This window comes from Opisthocomus hoazin, chromosome 23, assembly GCF_030867145.1.
Source record: "Opisthocomus hoazin isolate bOpiHoa1 chromosome 23, bOpiHoa1.hap1, whole genome shotgun sequence".
NCBI classification, from domain to species: domain Eukaryota; kingdom Metazoa; phylum Chordata; class Aves; order Opisthocomiformes; family Opisthocomidae; genus Opisthocomus; species Opisthocomus hoazin.
The window spans coordinates 4,003,276-4,031,137 of NC_134436.1; the positions used below are offsets into that span (position 1 = coordinate 4,003,276).

At 54.7% G+C, this 27,862-nt stretch overlaps 2 protein-coding genes across 2 annotated transcripts; one reads left to right on the plus strand and one right to left on the minus strand.

The window, feature by feature from the left end:
- Positions 1-167: 167 nt before the first annotated feature.
- Positions 168-5,537, minus strand: LOC104328282 (histidine--tRNA ligase, cytoplasmic). The gene is made up of 12 exons (XM_075442135.1): positions 5,361-5,537; positions 5,151-5,270; positions 4,793-4,888; positions 3,944-4,069; positions 3,702-3,809; positions 3,446-3,544; positions 3,026-3,119; positions 2,742-2,869; positions 2,397-2,639; positions 1,463-1,579; positions 1,047-1,193; positions 168-798 (listed from the first exon to the last, which is right to left on the minus strand). Exons 1-12 carry the CDS (start codon positions 5,535-5,537, stop codon positions 742-744), a joined length of 1,512 nt encoding a protein of 503 aa, XP_075298250.1. The 3' UTR covers positions 168-741.
- A 94-nt stretch (positions 5,538-5,631) lies between these two features.
- Positions 5,632-20,502, plus strand: ZMAT2 (zinc finger matrin-type 2). Its single transcript, XM_075442211.1, has 6 exons — positions 5,632-5,721; positions 8,718-8,811; positions 9,338-9,461; positions 10,610-10,683; positions 17,956-18,101; positions 19,637-20,502. The coding sequence occupies exons 1-6, from the start codon at positions 5,704-5,706 to the stop codon at positions 19,778-19,780; spliced, it is 600 nt and encodes a 199-aa protein (XP_075298326.1). The 5' UTR covers positions 5,632-5,703; the 3' UTR covers positions 19,781-20,502.
- Positions 20,503-27,862: the final 7,360 nt, after the last annotated feature.

A 27,862-nucleotide genomic window follows, 5' to 3' on the forward strand; every position in this document is an offset into this window, starting at 1 on the left:
GCGCGTTGCCGCGGCCGCTCCGCCACCGCGCCTGCGCACTGCGGCGGGACGGCCGCGCCTGCGCACTGCGGCGCCCGCGCGTTGCCGCGGCCGCGCGTCACCTCAGCGCGCAGGCGGCCCGGCGAACGGCGTTACGGAGCCCGAAGAAACGCCCGAGGGTGGGTTTTTGCGTTTTGTGGTTTTAATGTATAAAGATGTCACAGGGTTCCTGCGCGCTCGCCCGCGCAGCTCCGCCAGCCCCTGCTGCGTCCCTCCCTCGGGAGCGCCCGCGCTCCCCTCAGGCCGGCGCCGCAGCCCCTGGCTTCCACCGCCGCCCTCTCCCTGCATCCCGGGCCTGCGGGCACCCCAGCCGCCAGACTGCCCCCGGCTCCGGAGCTCAGCCTGATCCTGCCTGAGCCGCACCACGTCCATCTGTGCCCGCGCTGCCACCACAACGACCAGCTACAGTGGATGGGAACAGTGGTACGGCTACAGGTACTGCAATATTAGGAACCCACAAGCTTGGCCCGTCCTTCAGACGAGTTAACCAGAAGGTTAACCTGGTGACTGCACTGTCTGTAACTTTTCAAACCCCCTTGCTCCTTCCAAGGAGATACCCTGTGTTGACACTGCCTTAGCCCAGGCAGATAAGCCTCACAATAGTAGATGGTGACCAGACTCCATCGGGAAGTGAATGGCTAAGGGCGCTGGAAGGTTCCACCTGTACAGCAGTTCAGTCAAGCAGCTCTGGCCAGAAAAGTCCTAGGGCTCCAGCCTTCTTCTGATCTCATCAATAAGCTTTTCTCTTGGGACATCAACCTACAAAGCAAATGGAGAGGAAGAGGTGGCAGCACTGGAACCCTAAGCAGAGCATGATTCAAGCCAGCCCTAAGGACTTGCTGTGGATACCAATGCAGTTTTGTGCTGGTTTTCTGGAGCAGTCACCCAACAGATCAGTGCTACAGCTCCCCAGAGGAACACCATCACGGAGGGAAGACCTGGAGCCTTTCAGTAATTGCTAGATTTTGGAAGCACTTCTGAAACCTGGTGTAAAAAGGCATTCTCACCTCCTCTCTTGTTGCGACATCTCGCAGCTTGATGACTCCATCTGTCAGCTCTTGCTCTCCTACAATGGCAGCAAGGGGGATCCCTGTATCCTCACAATACTGCAGCTGTTTCAGCAGTTTAGGATCCTTCTTGTACAGCATCTCTGCCTAGAAGGTGAATCATTAGCACAAAATTTGCTCTGATGGATCTTGGAGCAAAACAGCCACTACCAAAACTCCACAGAAAACTGCCTCATTATTCCTTCAGCAAGCTGTTGCCTTTAGTGCTCCTGGCTGTTCTCCTTCTCTGCCTGCTAGATCTCAGATGGGCCCAGACATTGAAAAGACACACAACTAATGGAGTTGATCTTGCTGTGCCACAGCTCCCTGCAGGCTCTCCCTCCCGTACCAGTACCAAGCCCACGTCCTTACTTCACCTTGATCCCTGCATCCCACAGCTCGGAGATTAGCTTCAGCCTCGCAGCAAGTAAGTGTTTCTGAGGTGTAGCCACCAGCACTTGTGTCTCAGTTGTTCGAACTTTCTCCCCAGAAGCCTGCAGGGACAGACATGCTCATGGGAGTGACTGGCCCTGAGGGAATCTGCAGCTCACAACAGAAGCTCATCTCACTTTATCTTCAGACCTTAACTTAGCTCCCAAAACAAGCATACTTAAAACCTAACCATCCTATTCAGGGAACGTTACTGAGCAAGGCTGACCTTCCAGGAGAAAAAAATGTGCACAAATAAGACAGCCTGGGCACATTTCATACGTCCCCCAGAGAATCTGCATTCTGACGCACTACTTAATCGTATGCTGCTGTTCCCGTGGGACCTTGGCCTTCCTCCCTCCCTCCCTCCCGGATGGGACCTGGACAGCTTTCCAATGTCTCTTTTGATTCTCCAGCTACAAACACATTGCCTCAAACACTTGCTATGAATCACAAACTCAGAACTAAATGCAGAGTGATGGATTTCCTCACAGGCTTTCCTAGGGTGCTCATCACAGAGTGAGTGCCACAGCTGTTACCAAATTCATCATTTCACAGTCCCCAGGACAGAAATGTTCACAGGTCAGGGACACAAGCAAAGTGACTGAGGCACAAAGCCCTGAGCCAGGACCAGAGCTCAGGGCCCATCTCTAATGCTTCCTTGGCATCTGCTATGAAACGCCACCCTCAGCTGTCCACTCCTGCATCCTGACGGGCTGCAAAATAGGGCTCTGTCTGCTGTGCATGGACATTCAGGCATGAGATGACCCACCCTCTCCTCCAAAATCCTTTCCCCTTGAACACTATGGAGCTACAGAGCTCTGTTATAAACGATAGACAGCTTCCTAGAGCCCTCCCGTACACACTGCCAGCAGCACCAACCTTCACCCTCTGCTCTAGGATGGAGAAGATCCGCTCAATCCCAATGCTGACCCCCACACAGGGCACCTTCCGCCCCTTGGGATCAAACATCCCCACCAGCCCGTCGTAGCGACCGCCTCCAGCCACGCTCCCAGCAATGACTGACTCCTCCACATGGTCGTTCTCCTGCTGCAGCAGGACAGCCTCAAAGATCACCCCTGTGTAATAGTCCAGACCCCGTGCCAGGCTCAGGTCAAAAGAGATCTGTAGGACAGGAGGGAGAAGCCCTGTCACCGGGCGCGCTCGGGGGGCCCAGGCTGCCCGGCCACGAGGGCAGCACCCCCTCCTGCCCCTGCACCTCCTCACCTTCCCTGTGATCCCAAACAGCGTCAGGTACTCAAACAGCAGCTTCATGTCCCCCAGCCCCTCCCTGGCCAGCTTGTTCTGGGACAGCTTGGGGTCCTGGAGGAGCCACTCGATCAGGTCCAGGCCACCTGTGGGAAGGAGCCATGCTGCACGTCTGCCAGTGCAGCAGCACCCGCAATGACGGGCCCGGCCAGCCGTGTACTTGCCTTGCACCCCTCCATCACTGGCCCTGCCTGCCTGGCCTGGAAGAGCAAGGCCAAGGGCTCGACCCCTCCAGTGCTCACCGTGAAGCTGGACATACTCCCCGATGCGATCCGCAGCCTCGGGAGAGAGCCCTTTCTCTCCTACCATCTCGTTCTTCACATCCTCCCACGGCATCTGCGAGAGCAAACAAGAACCTCTACTGCTGCAGGACGCTCATCACCCACTGTCTCCACCAGCCGCGTATTCACAACACCCACAGGAAGACAGCAGTCAGCAATCTCACTAATGATCTGTGCCTTTCTGACAGGAGTTGTTAACAGAAACCACTGGAAATGCCAGGCTTTATTCTTAACCACACCCAAGAGCTCCCCAAATGCTTTACACACACCACAGACTTAGCAACTGTGAACCTCTTTATGACGAGAACAGCCACGACATTGCCCAGCCCGAGACATCCACCCCGAGACTGGGAGCAATCTCCCCACGAGCACAACGCTTACCTTGTCCAGCTTGTCCACGGTAGAACATGTAGTTATGAACTTGCTCTCTGGGATGCCGCAGACAGCAAACACACCGTTCAAAATCCGCCGGTCATTGACCTGGGGGTGAGAGAAGCACGCCTGGCTCAGGGGAGATCCCCCCCACCGCCATTTCTTCTTCCCCAGGGGTGCGGGAAGCTGCAGCTGTCGGTGTTTCCACCAGCGCCTCAATCCCACTGGCAGGGTGGCTATGAAAACCACTCGGCTCTGGTCTCACCTTAATGAGAAAGTCCCCAAGCTGCAGGTCACTCAGGATCTCGTGCACAACCTTCAGGCATTCGGCATCGGGAATCATCGGGTCGAACTGCCCGGCGATGTCAAAGTCCTGGGGGCAGAAGAAGCGGCAGAGGCTGCTGGCACAGCTGATGAGCTTCGGCTCGGCCACACAGCCCGCAGCAGCGGAAGGCATCCAGCCGGTGCAGCCCGCGCCAGTCCCCTTGCGACAGCCACAACACTCACGCACTGGTAGAACTCCCTGTAGCGGCCCCTGCTCGTGGCCGGGTTGTCCCGCCTGTAGACCTTAGCAACGTGGTAGCGCTTCATGTTGGTGATCTTGTTCATCGCCAAATAGCGAGCGAAGGGGACCTGGGGGGGCTAAGGAGTTAAGGACAGGAACATGGGGATCCCCCAAGCTGCGCTGAACCTCAGAACTCCCCCTCCCCCTTTTGTATGGCCAGCTACCCCCCGATCCCTTGGGAGATCATCAGCCCAGGCTGACGACGAGTATGATGCACCACACCGAGATCCTCCAACACCGGGACAACTCCTTCTTCTGAACCACGCCAACACCTCGCAAACACAGACCTTTGCTCAGTCCTTTCGCCCTCTTACGGCGCAATCAGAGAGAATTCAACACAGACAGGAAAGGGGAGAGCTTTTTGGTGAGACGTGGAGGTGGAGAAGGCCTGGGATGGATGCCTGATTTGTACCCGCAGGAAGAACCACTGCTTTCCCAGCACAGCCCCCGAGGCACTGGAAAGGTGGGATGGGCAGGACAGGAGCGCACAGAGGTGGGGACTGTAACTGGGAGGATGTAACACCAGTACGGTGGAGCATACTGGTGCATGTCCCCAGCCCACAGAAGAAAGGGCCACGTGGCTGTGGATCCTGGCCTGGCTGCAGGGTGGTTTGAGGTGGGGTCACGCCGATGACAGCCAGACCAGCTGGGGTGTCCACCGCTCGGCGGGAAGGGGGTGTCCATCACCCCGCTGGGACCCGCAGGCGGGGCAGGGCAGGGGTGACCCAGCGCGGGGGGGGGGGGGGGGGGGGGGGGGCGGTGCCACCGCCCCCTCTGCCAGCGCAGGATACGGTCAGGTCGTAGCGCAGGGCCAGCAGCTCCCCTCCCTGGTCCTGCAGCTCGTAGATGAGCTTCGCATCCTCCCCGTACTTCCCCATCAGCGTCTCCTGGGGACAGACAGCAGAGGGCCGGGGCGGCTCTAGGGCGCAGGGTCCCCCGGGACGGGTGAACAGAGCATGGAGCCCGGCCGCTCCCCCCCCGGGCCCCACAAGTGGAGCAGCAGCGGGGGCAGCACGGCACGCAGCCCCCCGCCAGCCCCCTCTGACCTGGGGCAGAAGGGGGGGCCCCAGCCTCCCACACCACGGCCGCCCCCCGCCCCGGGGAAAGGGGGGGGGGCCCACGGGCGAGCGGGTGCCGGTGCCGCCTCACCCGCAGCTCCAGCACGGGGGTGTCGATGGCGGCCGCCCCGTGCCGCTTGAAGCAGGCCACCACGGCGCCGAGGAGCCGCTCGCGGAGCGCCGCTTCGGCGGGAGGGTGGTCGCGGGTGCCCTGGCCCAGGACGGGGAGCGGCCGTCAGCGGCGGGGCCGGGGAACGACGCCCCCGCAGCCGCCGCCGCGGCCCCCGCTCCCCGCAGGTACCTTGGGCGTCTTCAGAGCGCGGCCCCGCGCGCCGCCGTCGGCCGAGCCCGCCGCGGGCCGCGCCTGCCGGGACAGGAGGCCGCCATCGCCGGCTGGCACCGGCGGACCGGGCAGCCAGGACCGGCGGGGGCCCGCGGGCAGCAGGCGCCCGGCGGCCAGCAGACCCTGCCGCAGCATGGCCGGTCCCCGGGAACCCGGAAGGGGCGGGGCTCCGCGTGACGGCGCGGCGGCGCTCTAGGCCACAGCGGCGGGCACTCGTTGGTGCTCGGGCGGACTGCCTCGCTTTACGGCCCGGGTGCCGCGGCGCGACAGTTTCTGTTCCATTGGCGCCCGCACCCTCAACATGGCGTCGGGCAGCGGGGTAGGTGCTGGCGACGGTGGGGACGCGCCTGTCGCTTTCTCTTTTGCTCCGTAGACTGTGGGCCGTGCCGGGGGCAGGGCCGGGGCGGCTGAGCTCGTTCTGGAGGGGCAGAAAGAGGGAACGGCCGCCCCGCTGCGGCCGGGCCGCGCTCGTGGCCTGCGGGCAGGCCACGGGGTGAGGGAGCTGTCGGGGGGGGACGTGGCAGGGCCGGGGGTGCCCGGGTGAGCAGGGGCCGGTGGGGAGGCCCCGTCCCTGCTTTTCGCACCGCTGTGCCTTCTGTGTGTGGGCGGTGGGAGATTTAGGGGCCCTTTAGAGGCCTCGATGTGTTCAGGGCTGGAAGGGGAGTAGACCCCACCCCGATCTTCCCTTCCCAGGGCCAGGGCTCCCGCTTGGGAGCCCCTGTTTCAGCCAGGCAGCGTGAGGAGATCCGAACCTGCCCCGGCCCCCGGGGTAGGGGTGCCCACCCGCTTTCGGCCCCCGGGGAGACCGGCCCATCCCAGGAGCCTGCTGGGGCTGGGCCATGGGGGTGGAGGCAGCTCCCTCCTTCTGTTCCCCCTCTCGCCCTGCCCCGTTGCTTCTCGGCTCCTCTAGGGAGGGGTTGCCTATTTCCTGGCTGGCTCTTGCACTGTCCAGCTGAAGTTGCTGCTTGCTGCTGTTTGGTCAGCATGCAGAAACCACCCTTTCTGTGGCTGTGATCCTGGAGTCTCTGAAGGTTCTGAGTAGCTTGATTATTTTATTGGTGTTGCTCAGTTTGTGTAACACGGCAGGGAGGTCTTTCTGCCTTTATGGATCCCACAGGATTTGGTGTTGGGAATGCCGAGATTGGATGAGCGAGGTGGATGCCATTGGTGTAACCTGACTGGAGAGCTAAATCAGTTGAAACACCTCCAGTAATACCCGAGACAGCTGTCAGCACCACAGTGGCTGTGCTTTTCTGCTTTCTTGGCCGATCTTTCCTTCGCTTCAAGCCACTTGCTGAGAAGGGAGCAGTGCTGAGAGAGGTCAGGGAGCAGGACGTCTGCCCGGGAGTGAGATGGGGCCTCTGTTTTATTCTCAGCTGCTGGCGGTTGTGTTCCTGTTAGATCGAGTCAGACTTGAGACTCCTGTATTATTTATAAGCTTTGATGTTCGTACTGGGCAGATCATTCGGTGTCCACCTCCAGAGGGAACAGGAGGCTACAGGGCACTTCTGGTTTCTAACTGGTAGTACTTATTTTGGAAATACTCTCTGTCATCCAAAGCAGTTCTTAGATAAAGATTTTAGGGCTTGCAGCCACCCCTGCCTCCACGGGACCAGTTAAGAAAAGTTGCTTTCGATAATGTCTAGCCAAGATCTTGTTATGCATTTGAGTTGTAATTTTTTTCCCTGTGCCTGGATGAGGGAGATTGGTAAAAGAGCTGTGAAGGACTCTTTCACTTTTATTACAACAGGAGAGCGAAGCAGCAAGTAAATCGCCTTCTCTCTGAGCCCCCACCAGCTATGATTTGTGATAATGCGCTGGTGTGCAGGAGAGTCTAGATTCTGGAAAATACCCCCAAACGTTAATTTACACTCTGTGGTATTTTCTTTTCTTTTGCTCAGGGTGGTTAATAAAACCTGTTATGACATGCTTAAAGTGCTTAAGAAGCTCTGGGAATAAATGAGAATTTTTCTACGCCTCCCTAAGGCATTTTCATTCCTATCAGTGGTTGTTTGTTCCAGCTGAAGGATTGCCAGAGGAGAAAACGTTAAATGACTGTGCTGCTGCTATAGCTTCAAATGGGATTTATTTCCTTTGGATTGTGATTGGATTCTTGATTTGGCTGAACAGAGAAGGTGGTGGGGTGTGGAAGGGTCCTTCTTTCCCAGAGGTGTTTGAAAATACATCCATCCCTTTCTTAATATGAAACTGAGAGCCTCTCACTGCTGTGCTGAGTTAAATGTGGCTTTCTAACCAAACGGGAGTTATCTTCTCAAGAAATTCAAGAAGTGTCAGAGTTATAAGCCGTGACTGATACCAGGTGCAGGGGCCTGCACTGCAGACAGGGCAGACACTGCGAAGAGGCTGCGCTGGTCTGGTGAGAGTAGACATGGATGGAAACAGGATTCTTGTCCAGTCACTTCTGCCCTCAGCGTTGGTGACTAGGTAAAAATCTGCCCCTGAACAGCATAGTCTCTGTATTCTTCACTGCCAGCTTCACCTGAATTCAGCTTCTCTTCACGCAGCTTATCCTGTCGCTGTCAGTGTTAATTGCTCTGGGGAGCTGCCAAAGGGCCAGTCTGCCTCGGAGGCGTTTCTTCCCTTCCCTGCGTGTCTGCAGCGGGAAGCTGCAGTAGCGGGACAGCTTACTGTGTGTTTCATACAGGTGCTTCCCTGGTATTTCCATGCCGTGGCTTTACAGATGGGGTTTCAGAGCTTCTTCTGGTTTGCTTGCACGCATGTCTCACTTGAAAAACCCATAGTGGTTCCTATGATTTCACAGCAAACTTGGCGCTTTGATTCCTGTAATGAGGAGACGTACTGTGGGAAGTAGGCACCCAGAGCCTTCCGTACTCCTGTATTTTAATCAAGCTCTTTAAAGCTTGTGTTGTGTTACATGGCTTCCTCATCTGATATTTGTAACTCAGGTTTAATTGACTTTCGGAAGAAATATGCTAATGTCTGCCGTGTTGCACTTCTGAGGTCTCAGATCAATCGGTTTAAATCCCGTTTGTGTCTGGTTTTCAAAGTGAAAGCCTGGGTGATCGTCTCAGGAGCTATTAAGATAACTCATTGCTTTTCTCAGTGCTTTGAAATCCTTCTAGAAGAAGTAAGCACAGGCATGCTAATTGTCATTCTCTTAAGCTACATCCTTAATTCCTAGATATGAAAACAGAGGACATGGGGATGTAACGTAGTGCCCCTAATTTACTGCTGTGGCCTCATAGGCCAAGTGATTCCACCTCTTTCCCCAGTCTCCCCTCAGAGCTAGTCAAACTGTATAATAAATGTTAATACGCTTTATTTCCTTCTCAGACTAAGAACTTCGACTTCCGCCGAAAGTGGGACAAAGATGAATATGAGAAACTTGCAGAGAAGCGGCTCACAGAGGAGAGAGAAAAGAAAGATGGTGCGTAGTGTACTGACTCCAGGCGAGCTTTGCTCATTTGGCAATGAGTCACCCAAACCCTTTGAGTGTGAGAGCGAGTGAGCAGCTAGAAGTGAAATCCTGGAGGGAAATAGCAGCAGTTCAAGGCTGGCTTGCTCCAATACTTTCTCCTGTGCTTGCCACTGAATGTATTTTTTTGATAAAAGTAATTACTGAGAACCTTTGCCTCTGTCTGCCTGGCCTTTGGGGAGGGAGAGGAACAGTCAGACCCTGGAAACAAGGAGATCTCAGAGCATGACCCACGCCGGAGCTGGAGATACCTCACAGATCTACCTGGTTCTAATAGCAACCAGGAAATGGTGATAAGGAAATAATATTGTTTACTGATGTAAAAAAAAAAAAAAAAAAAAAAAAAGTGCAATTTCTGCATGAATCAGGTAGTTCCTGGGTTCCCGGCTTGTGCCTCTTCATCAAGCACCATGTGAAATCCAGCATGTCAAGCTTGCCCTTTTCTGATAAACAGTGTGGGGTTTTGCATATGTTTTAGGCAAACCAGCTCAGCCCGTCAAAAGGGAACTTCTGCGGCACCGAGACTACAAAGTGGACCTGGAATCGAAGCTGGGGAAAACAATTGTCATCACCAAAACTACCCCTCAGTCAGAGATGGGAGGGTAGGTCGTGGTCTTTTTGTTGGAATCTCAGAGCTGTGCTGGTGAGACGGGGGGACTGTGATACAGCAGTGAGCCCTTACGGTGCACCAGATGGTGATTTCCTTCTGTGTTTTGAGCCTGGTGTGATGGTGCTGCGCTGTATTGCACCTAAACTGGGTCTTCTGGGCTAACATGTGGAAGAGATGCAGCAGGCTGAGCCCTTTCCAACATTATTGCTTGATATCAGTGTTTCTCTGCTCTCCTGTAGGAACAACGGAGGCAGATCTCTGCTGCTCGCTTGGGTTTTGTTAGTCAGGAGGCCTGCTTGCAGTGAGACCCTCTCTGCTGTTAATTTGAGTTTCTGATTTGGATATCTGTGCACTGGGAGTGGGAGAAATATCCAGACAGCTGTCCTTAGGAATGGTATTTGGCCACTGTTTGTGTGGATCGTGTTTGGGCAAAGGCTGAAAGGATTCTTAGCTCATCCTAAGCCATCGAAAGGTTGAGAAGAATATATTGAATTTGTGCCACTGTAAGAGTAAGCCTGTTAGTTTCTCACAGTCATAGCCTAATAGCCAGCAGTGCCAGGGAGATGCACAGCCCTGAACAGCATCCAGCAATGGACGTGCAAGCCCTGGCTGGGTTTTTGCAATGGCCTTTAAGACAGGCACAAAGCACCACTGTGTAAAGCAGGGATTTGCTGCTGCAAGGTGATGGGGATGGGAGGACTTGCCTTGCAGCCAGGTGGGAGCCTTCAGCAGGCTGTAGTCTGGAAACCTGGGCTGCATGGCCAGCCCCGCCTCGGAGGAGGGCAGCCGAGCCCTGCGGAGTCGCAGAGTCCATCCCACCCTGCTGGCTGTGACTGGCAGGGGAAGGTGCCATGGCTGACATGTGACAGATCAGCTCATGTCTCGGTTTCTGTTGTCTGTCAGAGTGGTGCTGGCGTAAGGGTTGGCACCTCCAGTGTTAAGCCAGGCAGCTCTGTCAGTCTGGGGTGTGCCTTTGCACATTTCTTTTCGTTGGGGCTCTCTGTAATGGAAGTAGCTTCCCTCTTGCCCTGGCGAAGGGACCCATATCCCAAGTGACACGCAGATAATCTTGAATAGTTGTTCTGTGAGATGAGGTTTCTCTCGTGCTTTGGCATTAATGTTTTCTCTCTCTCCTTCCAGGTATTACTGTAACGTGTGTGACTGTGTGGTGAAAGACTCCATCAACTTCCTGGATCACATCAATGGCAAAAAACGTAAGGATAACTTTTCTGCTGTGTTGTGGGGCTGCTGCAGCGCTCTGGCTGTTCCCTTCGCACGTCACCAGTGTCTGAGTGCTGAACACGTATACACGGGTCAAAGCGTGCTTTGGAGATCAGGATGTAGGCAGTGGTTGTTTGTGAGAGCTGCTGCCTTTATCTCCTGGCACCTTCTCCAGAGAGTTGGACCATTCCTGTGGAATAATCCCAGAACAAACAGTGATTGGTTTGCTCTGGTTAGAATCATAGAATCATTAAGGTTGGAAAAGACCTCTAAGATCATCAGATCCAACCGTCACCCCAACACCACCATGCTTGCTAAACCATACAATCATAGAATGGTTTGGGTTGGAAGGGACCTTAAAGGTCAGCTGGTTCCAACCCCCCTGCCATGAGCAGGGACATCTTCCACCAGACCAGGTTGCTCAGAGCTCCATCCAACCTGGGCTTGAACACTGCCAGGGAGGGGACATCCACAGCTTCTCTGGGCAACCTGTTCCGGTGTTTCACCACCCTCATGGTGAAGAAGTTCTTCCTAATAAATCTGCCCTCTTCTAGTTTAAAGCGGTTCCCCCTTGTCCTATCACTACACACCCTTGTGAAAAGCCCCTCTCCATCCTTCCTGTAGACCCCCTTCAGCTACTGGCAGGCTGCTCTAAGGCCACCCCAGAGCCTTCTCTTCTCCAGGCTGAACAGCCCCAAATCCCTCAGCCTGTCCTCAAAGGAGGGCTCCCCACTTCAAGAAAGATGAGGAGCTACTGGAGGGAGTCCAGCGGAGGGCTACGAGGATGGTGAGGGGACTGGACCATCTCTCCTATGAGGAGAGGCTGAGGGAGCTGGGCTTGTTCAGTCTGAAGAAGAGAAGGCTGAGAGGAGACCTAATAAATGTTTATAAATATTTCAAGGTTGGGTGTCAGGAGGATGGGGCCAGACTCTTTCCAGTGGTGCCCAGCAACAGGACAAGGGGCAATGGGCACAAACCGAAGCAGAGGAAGTTCCGTCTGAACACGAGGAAGAACTTCTTCCCTCTGAGGGTGACGGAGCCCTGGAACAGGCTGCCCAGGGAGGTTGTGGAGTCTCCTTCTCTGGAGATATTCAAGACCCGCCTGGACAAGGTCCTGTGCAGCCTGCTGTAGGTGACCCTGCTTCGGCAGGGGGGTTGGACTAGATGACCCACAGAGATCCCTTCCAACGCTGAACATTCTGTGATTCTGTGAGAGGTGCTCCAACCCTCTGATCATCTTCGTGGCCCACCTCTGGACCCGCTCCAACAGCTCCATGTCCTTCCTATGTTGGGGGCTCCAGAGCTGGACGCAGTACTCCAGGTGGGGTCTCATGAGAGCAGAGTAAAGGGGCAGAATCCCCTCCCTTGACCTGCTGGCCACGCTGCTCTTGATGCAGCCCCGGACACAGTTGGCTTTCTGGGCTGCAAGCGCACATTGCCAGCTCACGTTGGGCTTCTCATGCAGCAGTACCCCCAAGTCCTTCTCCTCAGGGCTGCTCTCGAGCCACTCTCTGCCCAGCCTGTACTTGTGTTTGGGATTACCCCGACCCACGTGCAGGACCCTGCGCTTGGCCTTGTTGAACTTCATGCGGTTCACACAGGCCCACCTCTCCAGCCTGTCAAGGTCCTTCTGAATGGCCTCCCTTCCCTCCAGTGTCAGCCACACCACACAGCTTGGTATCGTTGGCAAACTTGCTGAGGGTGCACTCAGTCCCACTGTCCATGTCACCGACAAAGGTATTGAACAGCACCGGCCCCAGTACCGACCCCTGAGGCACACCGCTCGTCACTGGTCTCCACCTGGACATCGAGCCATTGACTGCAACTCGTTGAGTGCATCCATTGAGCCAGTTCCTTATCCATCGAGTGGTCCATCTGTCAAATCCATGTCCTTCCAATTTAGAGACAAAGACATCATGTGGGACAGTGTTGAATGCCTTGCACGAGTCCAGGTAGATGCTGTCAGCTGCCCGCCCTTTGTCCACCAACGCTGTAACCCCATCATAGAAGGCTACCAAGTTGGTCAGGCATGATTTACCCTTGGTGAAGCCATGTTGGCTGTCCCCAGTCACCTCCTTGTTATCCATGTACCTTAGCACGGTTTCAAGGAGGATCTGCTCCATCATCTTGCCAGGCACAGAGGTGAGACTGACTGGCCTGTAGTTCCCCGTGTCTTCTTTTTTTCCCTTTTTAAAAATGGGGGTGATGTTGCCCCTTCTCCAGTTGGTGGGGACCTCCCCAGATCTCCACGACCACTCAAATATGATGGAAAGTGGTTTGGCAACTTCGTCCGCCAGTTCCCTCAGGACTCGCGGATGCATCTCATCAGGCCTCATGGACTTGTGCACCTTCAGGTTCCTTAGGCAGTCTTGAACCTGGTCTTCTCATACAGTGGGCGGTTCTTCATTCTCCCAGTCCCTGCCTTTGCCTTCTGCAACTTGGGCGGTGTGGCTAGAGCACTTGCTGTTGAAGACTGAGGCAAAAAAGTCGTTCAGCACCTCAGCTTTCTGCACATCCCAGGTGTTGCAGTTTGGCTCTGGCCGGCAACAAAGGGCCATGGGGTTGCTCTGCCGCCCCTCCCCGCACCGGGATGGGGAGAGAATGGAAAGAAAAAGGCAAAAAACTCATGGGTGGGGATAAGGGCAGTTTAACAGAACAGCAAACAAAACGAACAGTAACAACAACGATACAGATAATGAGAATGCACAAAACAAACAGCAGGATGGACAGAGCAACTCTCACTGCCTCTTGCCCTGCGAGCTCCCAAGCTGTGACTGCCTTCCCCCAGCCAGCGCCCCCGCTTCTCCGCCCCCTCAGCGGGAACCCAGCATGACAGCACATGGTATCAAATACCCTGTTCTGTTTGGCCAGTTTGGGTCAGCCCATCCGGCTGTGTTCCCTCCTGGCTTTTCGTGAAAATCAACCCTGTCCTGGCCAAACCCATGACACCAGGTAACCAGGTCTCCAGCTTCCTTCTGGAGAGGGCCTTCCTTCTATCACTGACATACCTATAGAAGGCTTTCTTGTTCCCTTTGACATCCCTGGCCAGATTTAATTCTGTCAGGGCTTTAACTTTCCTAACTTGCTCCCTGGCTACTCGGCCGATTTCTCTGTATTCCTCCTAAGCTACCTGTCCTTGCTTCCATCCTCTGTAGGCCTCCTTTTTCTGCTTGAGTTTGGCCAGGAGCTCCTTATTCATCCATGTAGGCCTCCTGGTGTTTCTGTCTGACTTCCTTTTGGTCAGGATGCATCGCTCCTGAGCTTGGAGGAAGTGATCCATGAATACTGATCAGCTTTCTTGGGCCCTTCTTCCCTCTAGGGCTTTATCCCATGGTTTTCTACCAAGCAGATCCCTGAGGAGGCCAAAGTCTGCTCTCCTGAAGTCCAGGGTAGCGAGCTTGGTGCGCACCCTCCTTGCTGCCCTAAGGATCTTAGACTCCTCCATTTTGTGGTCACTGCAGCCAAGGCTGCCCTTGACTTTCACATTCCCCACCAGCCTGTCCTTGGTGGTGAGAACAAGGTCCAGCATCACACCTCTCTTCGTGGGCTCCTCTGTCACTTGGAGGAGGAAGTTGTCATCAATACATTCCAGGAACCTCCTGGATTGCGTGTGCCCTGCTGTATTGTCCCTCCAACAGATGTCGGGGTGGTTGAAGTCCCCCATGAGGACCAGGGCTTTTGAACGTGAGGCTTCTCCTATCTGCCTATAGAGGGCCTCACCCACTCGCTTGTCCTGGTCAGGTGGCCTGTAGCAGACTCCCACTGTAATGTTGCCCTTACCTGCCCTGCCTTTAATCTTGACCCATAAGCTCTCTGTGGGCTCCTCATCCAATCCCAGGCGGAGCTCCATGCACTCCAGCTGATCTTTGACATAGAGGGCGATAACGCCTCCTTGTCTCCGCTGCCTGTCTTTCCTAAAGAGCCTGTATCCTCCCATGCCAATACTCCAGTCATAGGAGCTGTCCCACCATGTCTCCGTGATGCCGATGATATCAGCGCCCCGCAGATGTGCGCACATCTCTAGCTCCTCTTGTTTATTCCTCATGCTATGTGTTTGCATAAAGGCCTTTGAATTGAGCCCCCGATGAAGCTGCAGCATTGCTGCCGCACAGCTCCCTGTTCCGTACCCTCACTGACACAGCAGAGTGAAGGTCCTCGCTAGCACACCGTCCACTAACAGCTGAGTTGCCACCCCCAGGCTTGTCACTAGCTAGCCCGGTTTTATTCCCTTCCCCCTTCAGATCTAGTTTAAAGAGCCACTCTCCATCATCTTTGAGATGATGCTGAGCCACTCTCCATCATCTTTGAGAGGTCCTGGAGGACAGGAAAGGTGCCCAAGGACTGGAGAAAGGCCAGTGTCACTCCAGTCTTCAAAAAGGGCAAGAAGGAGGCCGCTCAGCCTCACATCCATCCCGGGAAAGGTGGTGGAGCAGCTCATCCTGGAGGTCATCATCAAGCAAGTGGAGGAAAAGAAGGTTGTCAGGAGCAGTCAGCATGGATTCATCAAGGGGAAATCATGCCTGACCAATCTGATAGCTTTCTACGATGGCAAGAGTGGCTGGGTAGAGGAGGGGAGAGCTGTGGATGTTGTCTACCTCGACTTCAGCAAGGCTTTCGACACTGTTTCCCATAACATCCTCCTAGGGAAGCTCAGGAAGTGTGGGCTGGATAAGTGGTCGGTGAGGTGGATTGAGAGCTGGCTGAATGGCAGAACTCAGAGGGTTGTCATCAGCAGCGCTGAGTCTAGTTGGAGGCCAGTAACTAGTGGTGTCCCTCAGGGGTCAGTACTGGGCCCAGCCTTGTTTAACTTCTTCATCAACGACCTGGATGAAGAGTTAGAATGTACCCTCAGCAAGTTTGCTGATGACACCAAACTGGGAGGAGTGGTGGATACACCAGAAGGCTGTGCTGCCATTCAGCGAGACCTGGACAGGCTGGAGAGTTGGGCAGCGAGGAACCTGATGAGGTTCAACAAGGGCAAGTGCAGGGTCTTGCACATGAGGAGGAACAACCCCATGTACAGGCTGGGGCGGACCTGCTGGAGAGCAGCTCTGCGGAGAGGGACCTGGGTGTCCTGGTGGACAACAGGTTGACCATGAGCCAGCAGTGTGCCCTGGCTGCCAAGAAAGCTAATGGGATCCTGGGATGCATTAGGAGGATTGTGGCCAGTAGGTTGAGGGAGGTTCCCCTTCCCCTCTACTCTGCCCTAGTGAGGCCCCATCTGGAGTACTCTGTCCAGTTCTGGGCTCCCCAGTTCAAGAAAGATGAGGAGCTACTGGAGAGAGTCCAGCGGAGGACTATGAGGATGGTGAGGGGACTGGAGCATCTCTCCTACGAGGAGAGGCTGAGGGAGCTGGGCTTGTTCAGCCTGAAGAAGAGAAGGCTGAGAGGAGACCTAATAAATGTTTATAAATATCTCAAGGGTGGGTGTCAGGAGGATGGGGCCAAGCTCTTTTCAGTGGTGCCCAGCGACAGGACAAGGGGCAATGGGCACAAACTGAAGCAGAGGAAGTTCCATCTGAACACGAGGAAGAACTTCTTCCCTCTGAGGGTGACAGAGCCCTGGAACAGGCTGCCCAGGGAGGCTGTGGAGTCTCCTTCTCTGGAGATATTCAAGACCCGCCTGGACAAGGTCCTGTGCAGCCTGCTGTAGGTGACCCTGCTTCGGCAGGAGGGTTGAACTAGATGACCCACAGAGGTCCCTTCCAACCCCGAACATTCTGTGATTCTGTAAAGCCCTGTCAGTGAGCCCTGCTAGCTCTTGAGCTAGGTTCCTCTTCCCCTTTTGCGACAGGTCCTGAAGTGCCACATCTACACAGTTTTTGAACACCTCCAGGGATGGTGACTCCACCACTTCCCTGGGCAGCCTGGTCCAATGCCTGACCACTCTCTCAGTAAAGAAAATTTTCCTAGTATCCAATCTAAACCTCCCCTGATGCAACTTGAGGCCATTTCCTCCTGTCCTGTCTGTAGTTACCTGGGAGAAGAACCAAATAAGACCAACACCCACCTCACTACAACCTCCTTTCACATAGTTGTAGAGAACGATAAGGTCCCCCCTCAGCCTCCTCTTCTCCAGACTAAACAATCCCAGTTCCCTCAGCTTCTCCTCGTAAGACTTGTACTCCAGACCCCTCACCAGCCTCGTTGCCCTTCTCTGGACACACTCCAGCCCTTCAGTGTCCTTCTTGAGTGAGAGGCCCAAAACTGAACATAATACTTGAGGTGTGGCCTCACCAGTGCCGAGTACAGGGGCACGATCACCTCCCTACTCCTGCTGGCCTCACTATTCCTGATCCAAGCCAGGATGCCATTGCCCTTCTTGGCCACCTGGGCACACTGCTGGCTCATGTTCAGCTGGCTGTCGACCAGCACCCCCAGGTCCTTTTCTGCTGGGCAGCTTTCCAGCCACTCCTCCCCAAGCCTGTAGTGTTGCATGGGGTTGTTGTGACCCAAGTGCAGGACCTGACTTAGTCTTGTGGAACCTCATACAATTGACCTCTTCCCATCGATCCAGCCTGTCCAGATCCCTCTGCAGAGCCTGCCTACTCTCGAGCAGATCAAGACTCCCGCCCAGTTTGATGTCATCTTCAAACTTACTGAGGGAGCACTCAATCCCCTCATCCAGATCATTGATAAAGGTATTAAACCAGACTGGCCCCAAAACTGAACCCTGGGGAACACCACTCGTGGCCAGCCACCAACTGGCTTCAACTCCATTCCCCACCACTCTCTGGGCTTGGCCAGAAGAGGTTATGGTGCCCCTCTAAAGCCCATCCCCTCTGGTGTAAGAAATCCCAGTCTGCATCGGAATGTGGGACCAGATGAGGACAGAAAGTGCTCGCCTCTCTGCGGGAGGAGGCACTGCTGCGTCACACTCCCCAGGCTGGGTCTGGGTTACCTGTCACGTCCATGGTGAGATGTCGTGTGGAGAGGAGTCCCTGAAGGCTGGGCAATGGTACAGTGTCATACCAGGTTCTGCCACTCGGGAACACAGGGGACAACGCTGCTGTCTGTGCTTTGAGTGATGGGTGGCCCATGAGTCAGTGCGGGTAGGAGGTCAGGTTGGAGCTCTGAGCCTCAAGAGTGTATGGCCTTGTGCGTGAGTGTAGGCTGGCCCTGAAGCTGCTCTGAGGGGACGGATGGCAGGCAGGAAGAGGCTGCCATGCTGAGGTATTTAAATTTGGATCAGGGACGGGGGCTGTGTGCAGGTCTTCAAAGGCTAAGAGTTGCTGAACACTGGTGAATCCACTCCTGTTTTCTAGACCAGAGAAATCTGGGCATGTCCATGCGGGTGGAGCGCTCCACGCTGGACCAGGTGAAGAAACGCTTTGAGGTGAACAAGAAGAAGATGGAGGAGAAGCAGAAGGACTATGACTTTGAGGAGAGGATGAAGGAACTCCGCGAGGAGGTGAGTCTGGGCAACGGCTGATGGAGCAAAGCCCCCCAGAAACATGTGGTGTGAGGAAATTAACCCTGGTTCCTAACCTTGTTCCACAGAAGCCTTTTGCTTGGTATTATGGGCTGCTTGTCTGCTGCTGTGAGTGGGTTTTGTTTCTTTGTTGTTTATTTTTTAAAAAGTTGTCTGCTGCTGTCTCTGAAAATCCCTTTCCCCTCTTGCTGTGTGACGGTAACTTCTGATGCTTCAGGTTTCCACTGAGAGCAGCACAGCCCTGATGATGCACCTGGTTTTTGTCTCCCATTAGCTGTGTTTGAACTTGTGTGGTCTGATAAGCAGATCTATGTCTTTGTCCCGTATCTTCCACGGTTCTTAGGATTGCTGGGATCCTTCTCCACATGGCATGTTGTGTCTCTGTGGCCTCTCCAAGTGTGCAAGGCTTTTGTGAGTGGTGTGCTGTGGTGTGAGTTATGTGTGCAGGCAGTGCAAGATAGCAGATTCTACTCAAACCTGGGCTTAGGTGTCAGCTCCCTGACGTGAATATCGAGTTTATTTGAAAACCTGACTAAGTTCTGACAGTCGAGAGCTTCTGTGGATGCTTCTCCTCCATCAGCAGTCCCATAACAACCAAACGTTACAAATCGCTGCCCATTTGAGCCTCCTTGCCCAAGCCCTGAGCTTTGCTTCACCGCAGGGGTGCTCTGCTGGGGTGCGCACGGAGCAGCCCTGTGCTCCGCTCTCGAGCAGGCGTTGGTGCTGCTGAGCCTGGTCTGTTTGGGGGAGGTAGGAGACAGGTGCCCCGCAGTGCAGGGAGTGCTGTGGGTTGAAAAGCTACTGCCAGTCAATATATGGCAACAAAGAAATCAGCAGCAACTTTCGGTGTAGCTTTCTCCAGGGCATGGCTGTCTTCAGTTGCTGCGACGCAGCGAACCGTGATGGGAACAGCAGGAACAGTTGCTAAGTTGGGAGCCGAAGCCATGCTTCTGTGTCGCCTGGTACAAGCCTGGCGCTGTTCCAGGGCTTGTGATCCTTGCAGAGCAAAACACTTTGATTAGAGCAGCGCAAACTCTTTGATGCCAAAACCCCCCCAAAGCCGCTCAGAGCTTCAGCTTCTGTTCCAGTGAGCAGCTGTCACTCTGCCAGGCTGAAAGCCAACAGGCAGCGACATTCAGCACCGCAGTCACTGGAGTGGTCCATCAGATGAGGGAAAGGCCTCCTGCTTTAAAAACAGCTCCTGCTTGCTTCAGCGTTGATTCCAGATGAAACTTCTGACATTTGTTTGGAAGAGAGAGTTTCACAACACTTCTTTTTGGCTGTGTTCTCTGTGTGACTCTGCTCTTGGGGTTGCGGGTGGGGTGGTCTGGAGGCAGTGGGAAGCCTGCTCCTGGGAGACTGCAGTCCAAGATTTCTGCTGGCTGTTTTATTTCCTTAGATACAACTTAGGTGCTGTTGGTAGGACTTGGGTTAACTGTGCTGTGCCTGGTGTCTCAAAAGCTTGCTTGGTTCAGGAGGTTCAGCTTATTTTGCTGTTCTGTCCCTTGCTTCAGGAGGAGAAGGCCAAAGCCTACAAGAAGGAGAAGCAGAGAGAGAAGAAAAGGCGGGCGGAGGAAGATTTGACATTTGAAGAGGATGATGAAATGGCAGCTGTGATGGGTTTTTCTGGTTTTGGCTCAACCAAAAAGAATCACTGAGCAGCTCTGGACTCTCCTCTTTCTTGCAACAGATTGTTTTTACCCAGGGGACTCTGAATAACTCTTAAGAGACTTGATTGAGGACTTACATGTAAATCTCCCAGTAGAAGTTGGCTGGAGGAGTTGAAAAGTGATTCCATGCTCTACCTGTGCTGCGGAACAAGCTCCGCCTGTCATTAGCTTCCCGTCTCCTTCTGTGTCCTAGATCCAGCTGCTCATCACTGCTCTGTGGCCTTGTGTGTGCAGGGAAGTGTTCTGCTGGGTACGTTTTTGTCTCAATAAAGTGCAGTCGTTCTGTACAGATGGCCTGGTTCAGGATTAATCTAGCTGTCAACCAGGCATCGTTGTTCCGGGCCCTAGTTCTGGTTGTCAAGCGGGCTGTGTGTTTCAGACACAGGGAGTGATTCCGTTTCTTTTTGGGTCGGGTAACTAAAGGAACCGTGTCGCAGCAAGCGGTGTTGAGCGGTACAACCTGCATCTTTATGGCTTGTGCTGAGCAGGGCTGGTGGCTGCATGGAGTCTGGGTTGCTGACACTTTCCTGTGTATTTTATCTGCAAGGGACACTTCCCTGCTTTTCTTTGTGTTTCGTCCCATAACTTCGGTATCTCTAAGGCGGGAGAGAATTCCTCCCCTCGACTGATCTAGGATAGAGCGAACGAAAGCAAGGCGTGTGCAATTTGCCGGAAATAAATGGATCATTTTAATGGGTCCTTTGGTTGGAGTTTGATTCCTTCTTTGTTTTGAGAGCTTCTGCTTCCCTCCGAGAAGAGCTGGTGATGTCTCCCAAGCTGCGCGGAGCTGGCGGTGGCCTTCTGGGGACCTCGATGGAGGCAAAGGCAAGGCCTGTGTCCCCCTCTCTCAGCTCAGCTGCCAGCTCGCCTGTGCAGGCAGTTGCTGTCATTCTTGGCTTTTTAAAGTAATTCTGGAGATGGGTGTAAGAACATGGGAGGGGTGAGGGAAGAGAGGGAAAGGGGAAGGGACAAGAAAGGGAAAGGGAGGACAGGACTGGGGACCTGCATGTCCATTAGGCAATCCAAGAGCAGGCTGGGCTGCGCTCCAGAATTTACCAGCCTTGGTATATTAAGGTCCATTTTTCTCCTGTCTTCTGGCTATCAGTGTCTTTTCGCCTCTGCCCTCCCCTAAATCCACTTCATTTCTGCTGTTGTTTACTTCAGTCAACCCTTGCGTGACTCATTTCCGTCTACAGTTATGATTTATGTTTTTGTAGCTCTGTCTCACTCTTCTCTCTCTTTTTATGTATATTGATGAGATCCTTGCTCTTGCCCTTCTCTGTACTCGTGAAATTTCCGACCCAAGGAAGGCTGCAGTGTGTTTAGCCTGCTCTTTCTAATACATCTAGAACAAATCCTATAATGCTTTGCTGCTGTTTTAATTCCTTAATCTTAGACTGCTGACAGCTTCATTGCCTCGGGTCTTTCCGCTTCAATTCAGATTATAATCCCCGTTGAAGATGCTATTGAAATGATATATAGCCAGTCAGATACAACTGTCCTTGGAGGTTTGACCCTTTTAACTTGGCAATCCTTTGACTTCAGCAAACGCTCTCTGAGCACACGAGCTGGAAAGGCGACTTTCATTCCAGCCACGTACCTAGCGCTGTTCAGACTGCGGCACGTGGCTCCGGCTGAATGGGAGAGAGGAGATACTTGTGCCTTTGTGCCCTCCAGGGCGCGAAAGGGATGCTGCCGTGGTTTCATACGCATTAAAAGTTTAGGACATTGCAGAGAAGATTTAGCAGCAGCCATTTTATCCCAGCCACCAGCTCTACAGACAACCAGACCCTCGCTGCAGCCTGAATTCGGTTTGGGCTTCTGGGGCAGGGACTGCCCCACACCATCCCTCTTTCCCAGCTTGAGACCTTGGAGTCAGTGGCTGCTGCCTTGGTTTCCCCACGGAGCATCCCATCATTCTTGTCCATCCAGTTGCATCCAAGGGGGTGAGGTGTGAATTGGGCAGCCCCTGAAACACCTTCCCAGGGAGAGGGTCGGGGTTGTGCAGCCTCCTGCCGCTGGGCTGGAGCCTGCCTGGGCCTGGCCCAGCCTGTCCAAGTGCCTCTGCCTGCTGCTCTCCATCCCGGGAGATGGGGAGGAAATCCCTCCGCGGCGCAGAGGGGTGGGAGAGGGCTTTCATTAACGAGATTCCTCTTTGGCAAAACGCCTGCGATACCCGAACTCCATCCCGAGGCTGTCTGCGTCCCCTGGGCTGAAGCCCCAGCCCCAGCATCTCTGCGCTGCCGCCGCCGCCTGGTCCCCACGCTGGGGCTGCTCTCACCGGGGCAGCGGGGCTCTTTGTCTCGGCGGCTTGCTGGGAGCAGCGGTGTGTGCGGCAGCAGATACAAGCTCTTGCTGGATTCCCAGCAGCGGGAGCTGCCTCTAGCCAAGGATGAAAAGCTGGTTTCATGGGAGGAAATAATATTTAGAGAAGAGACAGATAACATTCCCTGCATCCACCGCCTTAACCCTTTGCTCCCACCGCTGCTTAGTGCTGCTGTGGGGTGTGAACCTTTTGCTCACTGCCCCCAGCGCTGGAGCAGTTGTTCTCCGTGGCTCTTCGTCAGCACTCGCCATTTCCAGGGCTGCTGGTGCTGGATGTGCCCTTGTGAGCCAAGGCTGGGGGTTTTAACTGGAGGGAGGGAGGCTCCGGCTCTGCAGCTCTCCTTGTGCTTCCCCCCACCATGCCAACAGGGCAGGGGGGCTCTGTGCCTGCTGATTCCCACTTTGCCCTTGCCATAAAGGGGACACAGCTCTTCCACGGGCTAAAACCGGGATCAGGTGGAATAAGGAGGGGTATTTCGCATGGTTCCCACCTCCAGGCTGGGGTATCCTGCCCGGTCTCACCATCAAAGTGTTCTGAGGTGCCTGGAGCCTGCTTGGTGCTTGTTCTCAGCACCTGGGCAGCGGGTGCAAGGCTCTGGCCTGGCCACAGAGCAGCTCCTCGCGGCGTGTGGCTCAGAGAACCTGGGGGAAGGATCTTCCAGTTCAGCAGACCTGCCTGCACCCCGTCTGTCCCAGCCAGGCTGGGACCGTGCTCGGCCTCAGCTGGACTGCTACAGCCCCATCCCATTAAATACTGATGGCAGTGTTTGGAGAAGCACTCGGGTGTCACAGCAGACCCTAGAGAAAACACAAATTTATCTTGCCCCCACCACTTCTTCTCTCCCGGACATCTTCTTCCCTGGCCTGGTCCTTGGAGGGGCGACTGAAGCCTCGAGGAGGGGCTGAGCACCAACGCCCAGCAGCTTTTCTACTTTCCTTCCTTCGGAGAGACCTGGGAGGCTGTTGGGCACCCCCCAAGCCTGCTCTCTCCTGCTAGCCCACCTTCCCCTCACTTCAGGTCCTGCTTGGGACAAGAGTAGCAGCAGCCAGATCCAGCCCAGCATTCCCACTGTCCCAGTAAAATGACTGGGACCGGGGACCTGGAGTGGTTCTGGAGAAGAGGTTGCAGCCTGGCCCCATGTGTTCCTCTGCCTTGACCAACTGAATCGTTATCTGCTTAGGTGACTTTATTAGCAAAAAGACCCAGCTTTTTAGCAATGTACACCAGTTTTACATCCTGCCCTCCTGAAAGAGAGGTTTAAGAGCTTGGCAGGAACTCCAGTCCTCCCACTGCTCAGGCCATAAGCTGCTGCTGCCCCACCTAGGCAGCCGTTCTTGCGATTTGCCATCATTAAGCTAAACAACACCCACAGGTGGTATCGCGGAACCCCCCCTTCACTTTGAACCAGGTGCCAGGAGGACGTACCACCAAACCCCTGCTCTGCTGGGAACGGGCTGTGGGGCTCCTGGGTCTCCCACACCCTGTTGGCCGACCTTCTGCTGCGGCACCGTCCCACACAACGCTGGACCCGTTATTGTTACCCCTCCCCAGCTCTGTGGGCACCCTGTGTACTGAGCGTCACCCTGGTCAGTCAACCCTTGGCCCAGCCTGGAACCTGTCCTGCTTTCCTCACACGGTGGGACAAGGTGTTCCCAGGGGAAAGCTGGATCTGTGCAAGGGCAAAGGTCCACCCGCTGTTTGGAGCAGATGTTCCCACAGAAGGGAGCAGGAAAGGGTGGAAGGCTGGGGGAGGGGAAGATAGAGACTTGTGGGGGGTGTCCTTGGGCTGGGAGGTTTGCTTCACAACTGGAGCTTGGATGGGAAACATGGACACCCATTTTCCAAAAAGGGCCATGTGGGGAGCAGAGGACACCTACAGAGAAGTGGTGCTCAGCCTGGACACCTCGGCAAGTTGAGCCGCTTTCCACACAACACTCAGGCCTGAGCCAGGTGAAGCCACAAATGGGGCCAAGAGGGGAGTAAGAGTGCCTCTGAGTGCTCCAAACTGGGAGGAAGGAGACAGCCCCAGTGGCTCCCCCCATCCCAGCCGGATCCGCTTGCCGCAGCCAGGCTGGGCTGGAGGGTTGCTGGAAGGATGGATGGTTTCTGCTGGGCTCAGTGGTGGGGCTCCTGAGCAAAGGGGAGGTATTTCTTTGTTGTGAGCAAAGTAAAAAGCCACCATCACCAGCCAGAGAACAAACAGCTCCAGGCTGCAGAAGGATCGGCGAGAGGAAGAGATGAGGAGGGGAGGAGCAGGGGGAGCATGGGGACAGGTCGTCCATAGGAGGTTTTTCGGGGACTTGTGATCTCAGAGGAGATTTCTGCTGTTGGCTGCACACCAGTGGCACCATTTCATCAACTCACGTGTGCCCCCCGTTACCGGATTCACGGCGCTGAGCCCCCAGGAGGGTCGGGGCCGCGGGAATACGGTCCCTGCTCAGAGAGCGTGTGATCTGCCAGGCAGCCGGGGAGCCCCGGGGGCACTGCCATGCCTTTGTTCCTCCTTCTCTTTCTTTTCCACCTTCAGATTTTTTTATTTCCCCTCTGCTTCCAGCCTGCTGTGTATGCAGCACTCCCCCTCCTTTCCACCCACAGGTCCTGTCTTGATTTTCCTTCCCCTCTACCAATATGTATTCCTTCAGCTCTTTCTCCTCCCTGCCTGGCTTCCCTCAGCAGCATTGCTTCCCCAAACTTGTTCTTTTTTTCCTCCTTTGCCCCGTCTCCCAGTTATCCCACAAGCCCTCCGCATCCCCTCCCCTGCCTGCTCCTCTCCCCTTCCCTCCAGCCGCTTGGGCTCCTGTTCACTCACTCTCCGTCTCCCCTTCTGACAGTTTGGGGGAAATCTGTCTGTGTCAACGCACAAATTCCATTATTTATTGGCTGAGCGGAGCGAGGTCCTACACTCGTCTGTAATTGTCTGTAGATCAAAGCGCTTGCTGATGGCAGCTTCGCCTTCTCGCAGCAGAACACCACCCCCAGCTCCAACACTCCCCATCCTCCCGGGGGAGTCGGGTGCGTGCGTGTCGACACCCTCGATGACTGATCTCCCAGACAGAGAGGAAAGAAGTAGGGCTGGTGGGGGAGAAGAGGGAGACCTGGAGGATCTGTAAAGCTCCCAGGAGCAGGTGGGGATGTTTGGGGGTGTCTCAGGGGGCCACACAGCCCCCTGGGAGGGGCTAGGGGAGGGTGGGAAGGTAGAGGTGGTCCCTATCCTGGGAATGGGGACAGAGAAATGAAGCAGAAGAGGGGATGTGGAAGCAGGAAACATCCCCATATATGTCCAGGACTGGAAGAACTGGTATTTTTTCTCCAGAGATGCATCCCCAGAGATCCAGAATGGCTCCATAGAAGTAGATGGCTAAAAACAAGAAATGGGAACAAAGGAGAACGTGCCTTTTTCTGATTTCCCCTTCTGAAACCACCAGTCTGGCCCAGGGGTGTGGGACTTCAAAGAGAAATGCAGGTACCCATTTCTTGTTTGGGCATTGGTTTGTGAGCAGAGGACAAGGAACAAGGAAATATCCACCCCAGCTCCTGCCCCTTGGCCTCCTCTTTGGGGTCCCAACTCCAACATTTCCAGCTGCTATTTAGCACATTGCCAGAGGAGAGGAGAGGAGAGGAGAGGAGAGGAGAGGAGAGGACAGGACAGGACAGGACAGGACAGGACAGGACAGGACAGGACAGGAGAGAGATTTCAGAATCTGAGCACAGGATCATGGAGTCCTGCCAAAGGAAGCGGTTTTTTGGGGCTATGTTAGGGTTATGGCCCCTTCCCTGGAGCCCTTTGGGAGCTGACAAGGTTCTCCCTTGTGGCTACAGGACCTTCTTCTCATCAGAAAGAGCAGGTGAAATTTCTTGTAGGATCACCCACATGGAGAGCTGCAGTGGTTTCTCTGCTGGAGGAGGCGAGGTCATTCCGAACCCCTCTCGCCAGGGCTAGTCTTACAATTTCATCAAGATACACTGGGTAACTTGGGCTTGATGAACCCTCATCATCTGTTCCACATGGATCTGCAGACACCAAAAGACATAGACACCCATCAACAGTTTTGATAGCTCGATCCCCTCTCACTGTCCAGTGTGTGAAACTGTCTGGCTCAAACCATGGGTCTACATGCCTTTAACTATCCCGGCTTTCACTCTCTGTCCTGGCATTTCCTCTTTGTGACACCTCTCTGGCCGTACCATCAAACCTCCTCTGGCTTATTTTTATACAAAGAGTTCAGGCAGTTCCACTTACACCTCTCCCTGTAAGGTATTTTTCCAAGCCTTAAATCAGTTTTTTAATCTTCTTTCAAAACTTCAGGCACAGACGCTGTGCACAGTGTTCCAAGATCAGTCACACCAGTGCCTGACAAAGGGGAGGCGTTACCTCCTCTCTCCCAAAGCCCCTGCTCTTCCCCCATCATACCGTTGTCCACTCTTACTGTCCTGCTCATTGACCCTCCTCCCTTTGCAGTCCTTCCCAGAGGAGAGGAGACATTCCCACAAGACATTTTAGGGGAGGGCCTCTAAGAGGATGCCCAGGGCAGTATGAGTCTCAGCTCTGAGGACAATGGGGACACAGCCCTTCTGCTTTGGGTCCAAGGTCTCTTACGTCAAGAGGAACAAGACACCAGCCATGGAAGCAGCTCCCTTGCCAGGCTTGGGCTTGGAAGAAAATCCCCCCCTCTGAAGCAGGAGTGGAGACTTAGGTTTCCTGAGCTGCCAGTAAAGTCTGTGTCCTACAGGGAGCCAGAACTGGCTCACCCAGAAGGTGAGCGGGACTGGACCCCCATGTCCTGAAAATGCTCAAAAGCAGATTATGGCTACGGAGGGTCTGCTCGGAGCTGAGCTGGTGTTTCTGCCTCTGTCTATCCCAGGCAGAGGGGTTGGAGGATTTGTTCCTGTGTGTTGCTGGCCAAGAGAATCAAGTGTACTCTGCCATTAGTGGCCCTTGAGTTGATCACTTCAGCTACATCTTCTCATCTACAGATCACCTGGAACTTCAGGAAAACTTTATTGACGTACACTGGCTCCAGACCTGCCTGGTGCGAAAGGTCTACCTGCACCACTGCTGGGGAATATGAGGGTGCTGAGCAACTCGGGCACCTTGCAGGACAGAGCCCACGGACTAGGTGTTCCAGCGGGAATGGAGCCACAGCATCCTTCAACATTCCATACCCACCTCTGGGCAAGGCATCTGTGAAAAGGGGTGGCTCCTTTACAAACACAGGACCTGTGGTACCTTGAAACTGATAGGAGGGATCATAAGAAACGTTATTACTGGATCTTCGAATCAAAACCAAGGGTCTCTGGGCAGCGGTCTACCTCGCCTTGGTGACCACTTCACTACTGCACAGCATGGGTTGCCACAGATTGGGGCTTTCCAAAGCACATGATGGTTTTGATCAGTCTGGACCTCTGGAGGTCCCTGGTGCATCCCTGCTCATAGCAGGGGCAGTAGATCAGGTTGCTCAGGAGGATCTCTAAGGATGGCAATTCCTGCTCCAGTCTGGTCCCTCTGCCGGTGTTCTACCACCCTCACAGGGAAGATTTTTTTCCCTAATACCTAGTAAGAATTTCCCTGCTGGAGCTCGTGCTCTTAGCTTCTCATCGTGTCCCTGTGCGCCTCTGACAGGAGACTGGGCATGTTCCATGTTTTGCACCCCAGCACCCCCGGGCAGGCAGAGTGCCCCACCAGCCCTGATACACGCACCGAGAAGGCCACCACCCCCCTCAGGGCACTGTTTTTTCCTCGCAAG

Excerpts from the sequence above, each read along its gene's own strand:
- ZMAT2 (XM_075442211.1), top strand. Across the intron at positions 8,812-9,337 it reads GGAGAGAGAAAAGAAAGATG|GCAAACCAGCTCAGCCCGTC; the intron begins GTGCGTAGTGTA and ends CATATGTTTTAG. Across the intron at positions 10,684-17,955 it reads TCACATCAATGGCAAAAAAC|ACCAGAGAAATCTGGGCATG; the intron begins GTAAGGATAACT and ends CCTGTTTTCTAG.
- LOC104328282 (XM_075442135.1), bottom strand. The coding sequence starts at position 5,537 with ATGCTGCGGCAGGGTCTGCTGGCCGCCGGGCGCCTGCTGCCCGCGGGC. Across the intron at positions 5,271-5,360 it reads GCGCTCTGAAGACGCCCAAG|GGCACCCGCGACCACCCTCC; the intron begins GTACCTGCGGGG and ends GTCCTGGGCCAG. Across the intron at positions 4,889-5,150 it reads CCCCCGTGCTGGAGCTGCGG|GAGACGCTGATGGGGAAGTA; the intron begins GTGAGGCGGCAC and ends GTCTGTCCCCAG.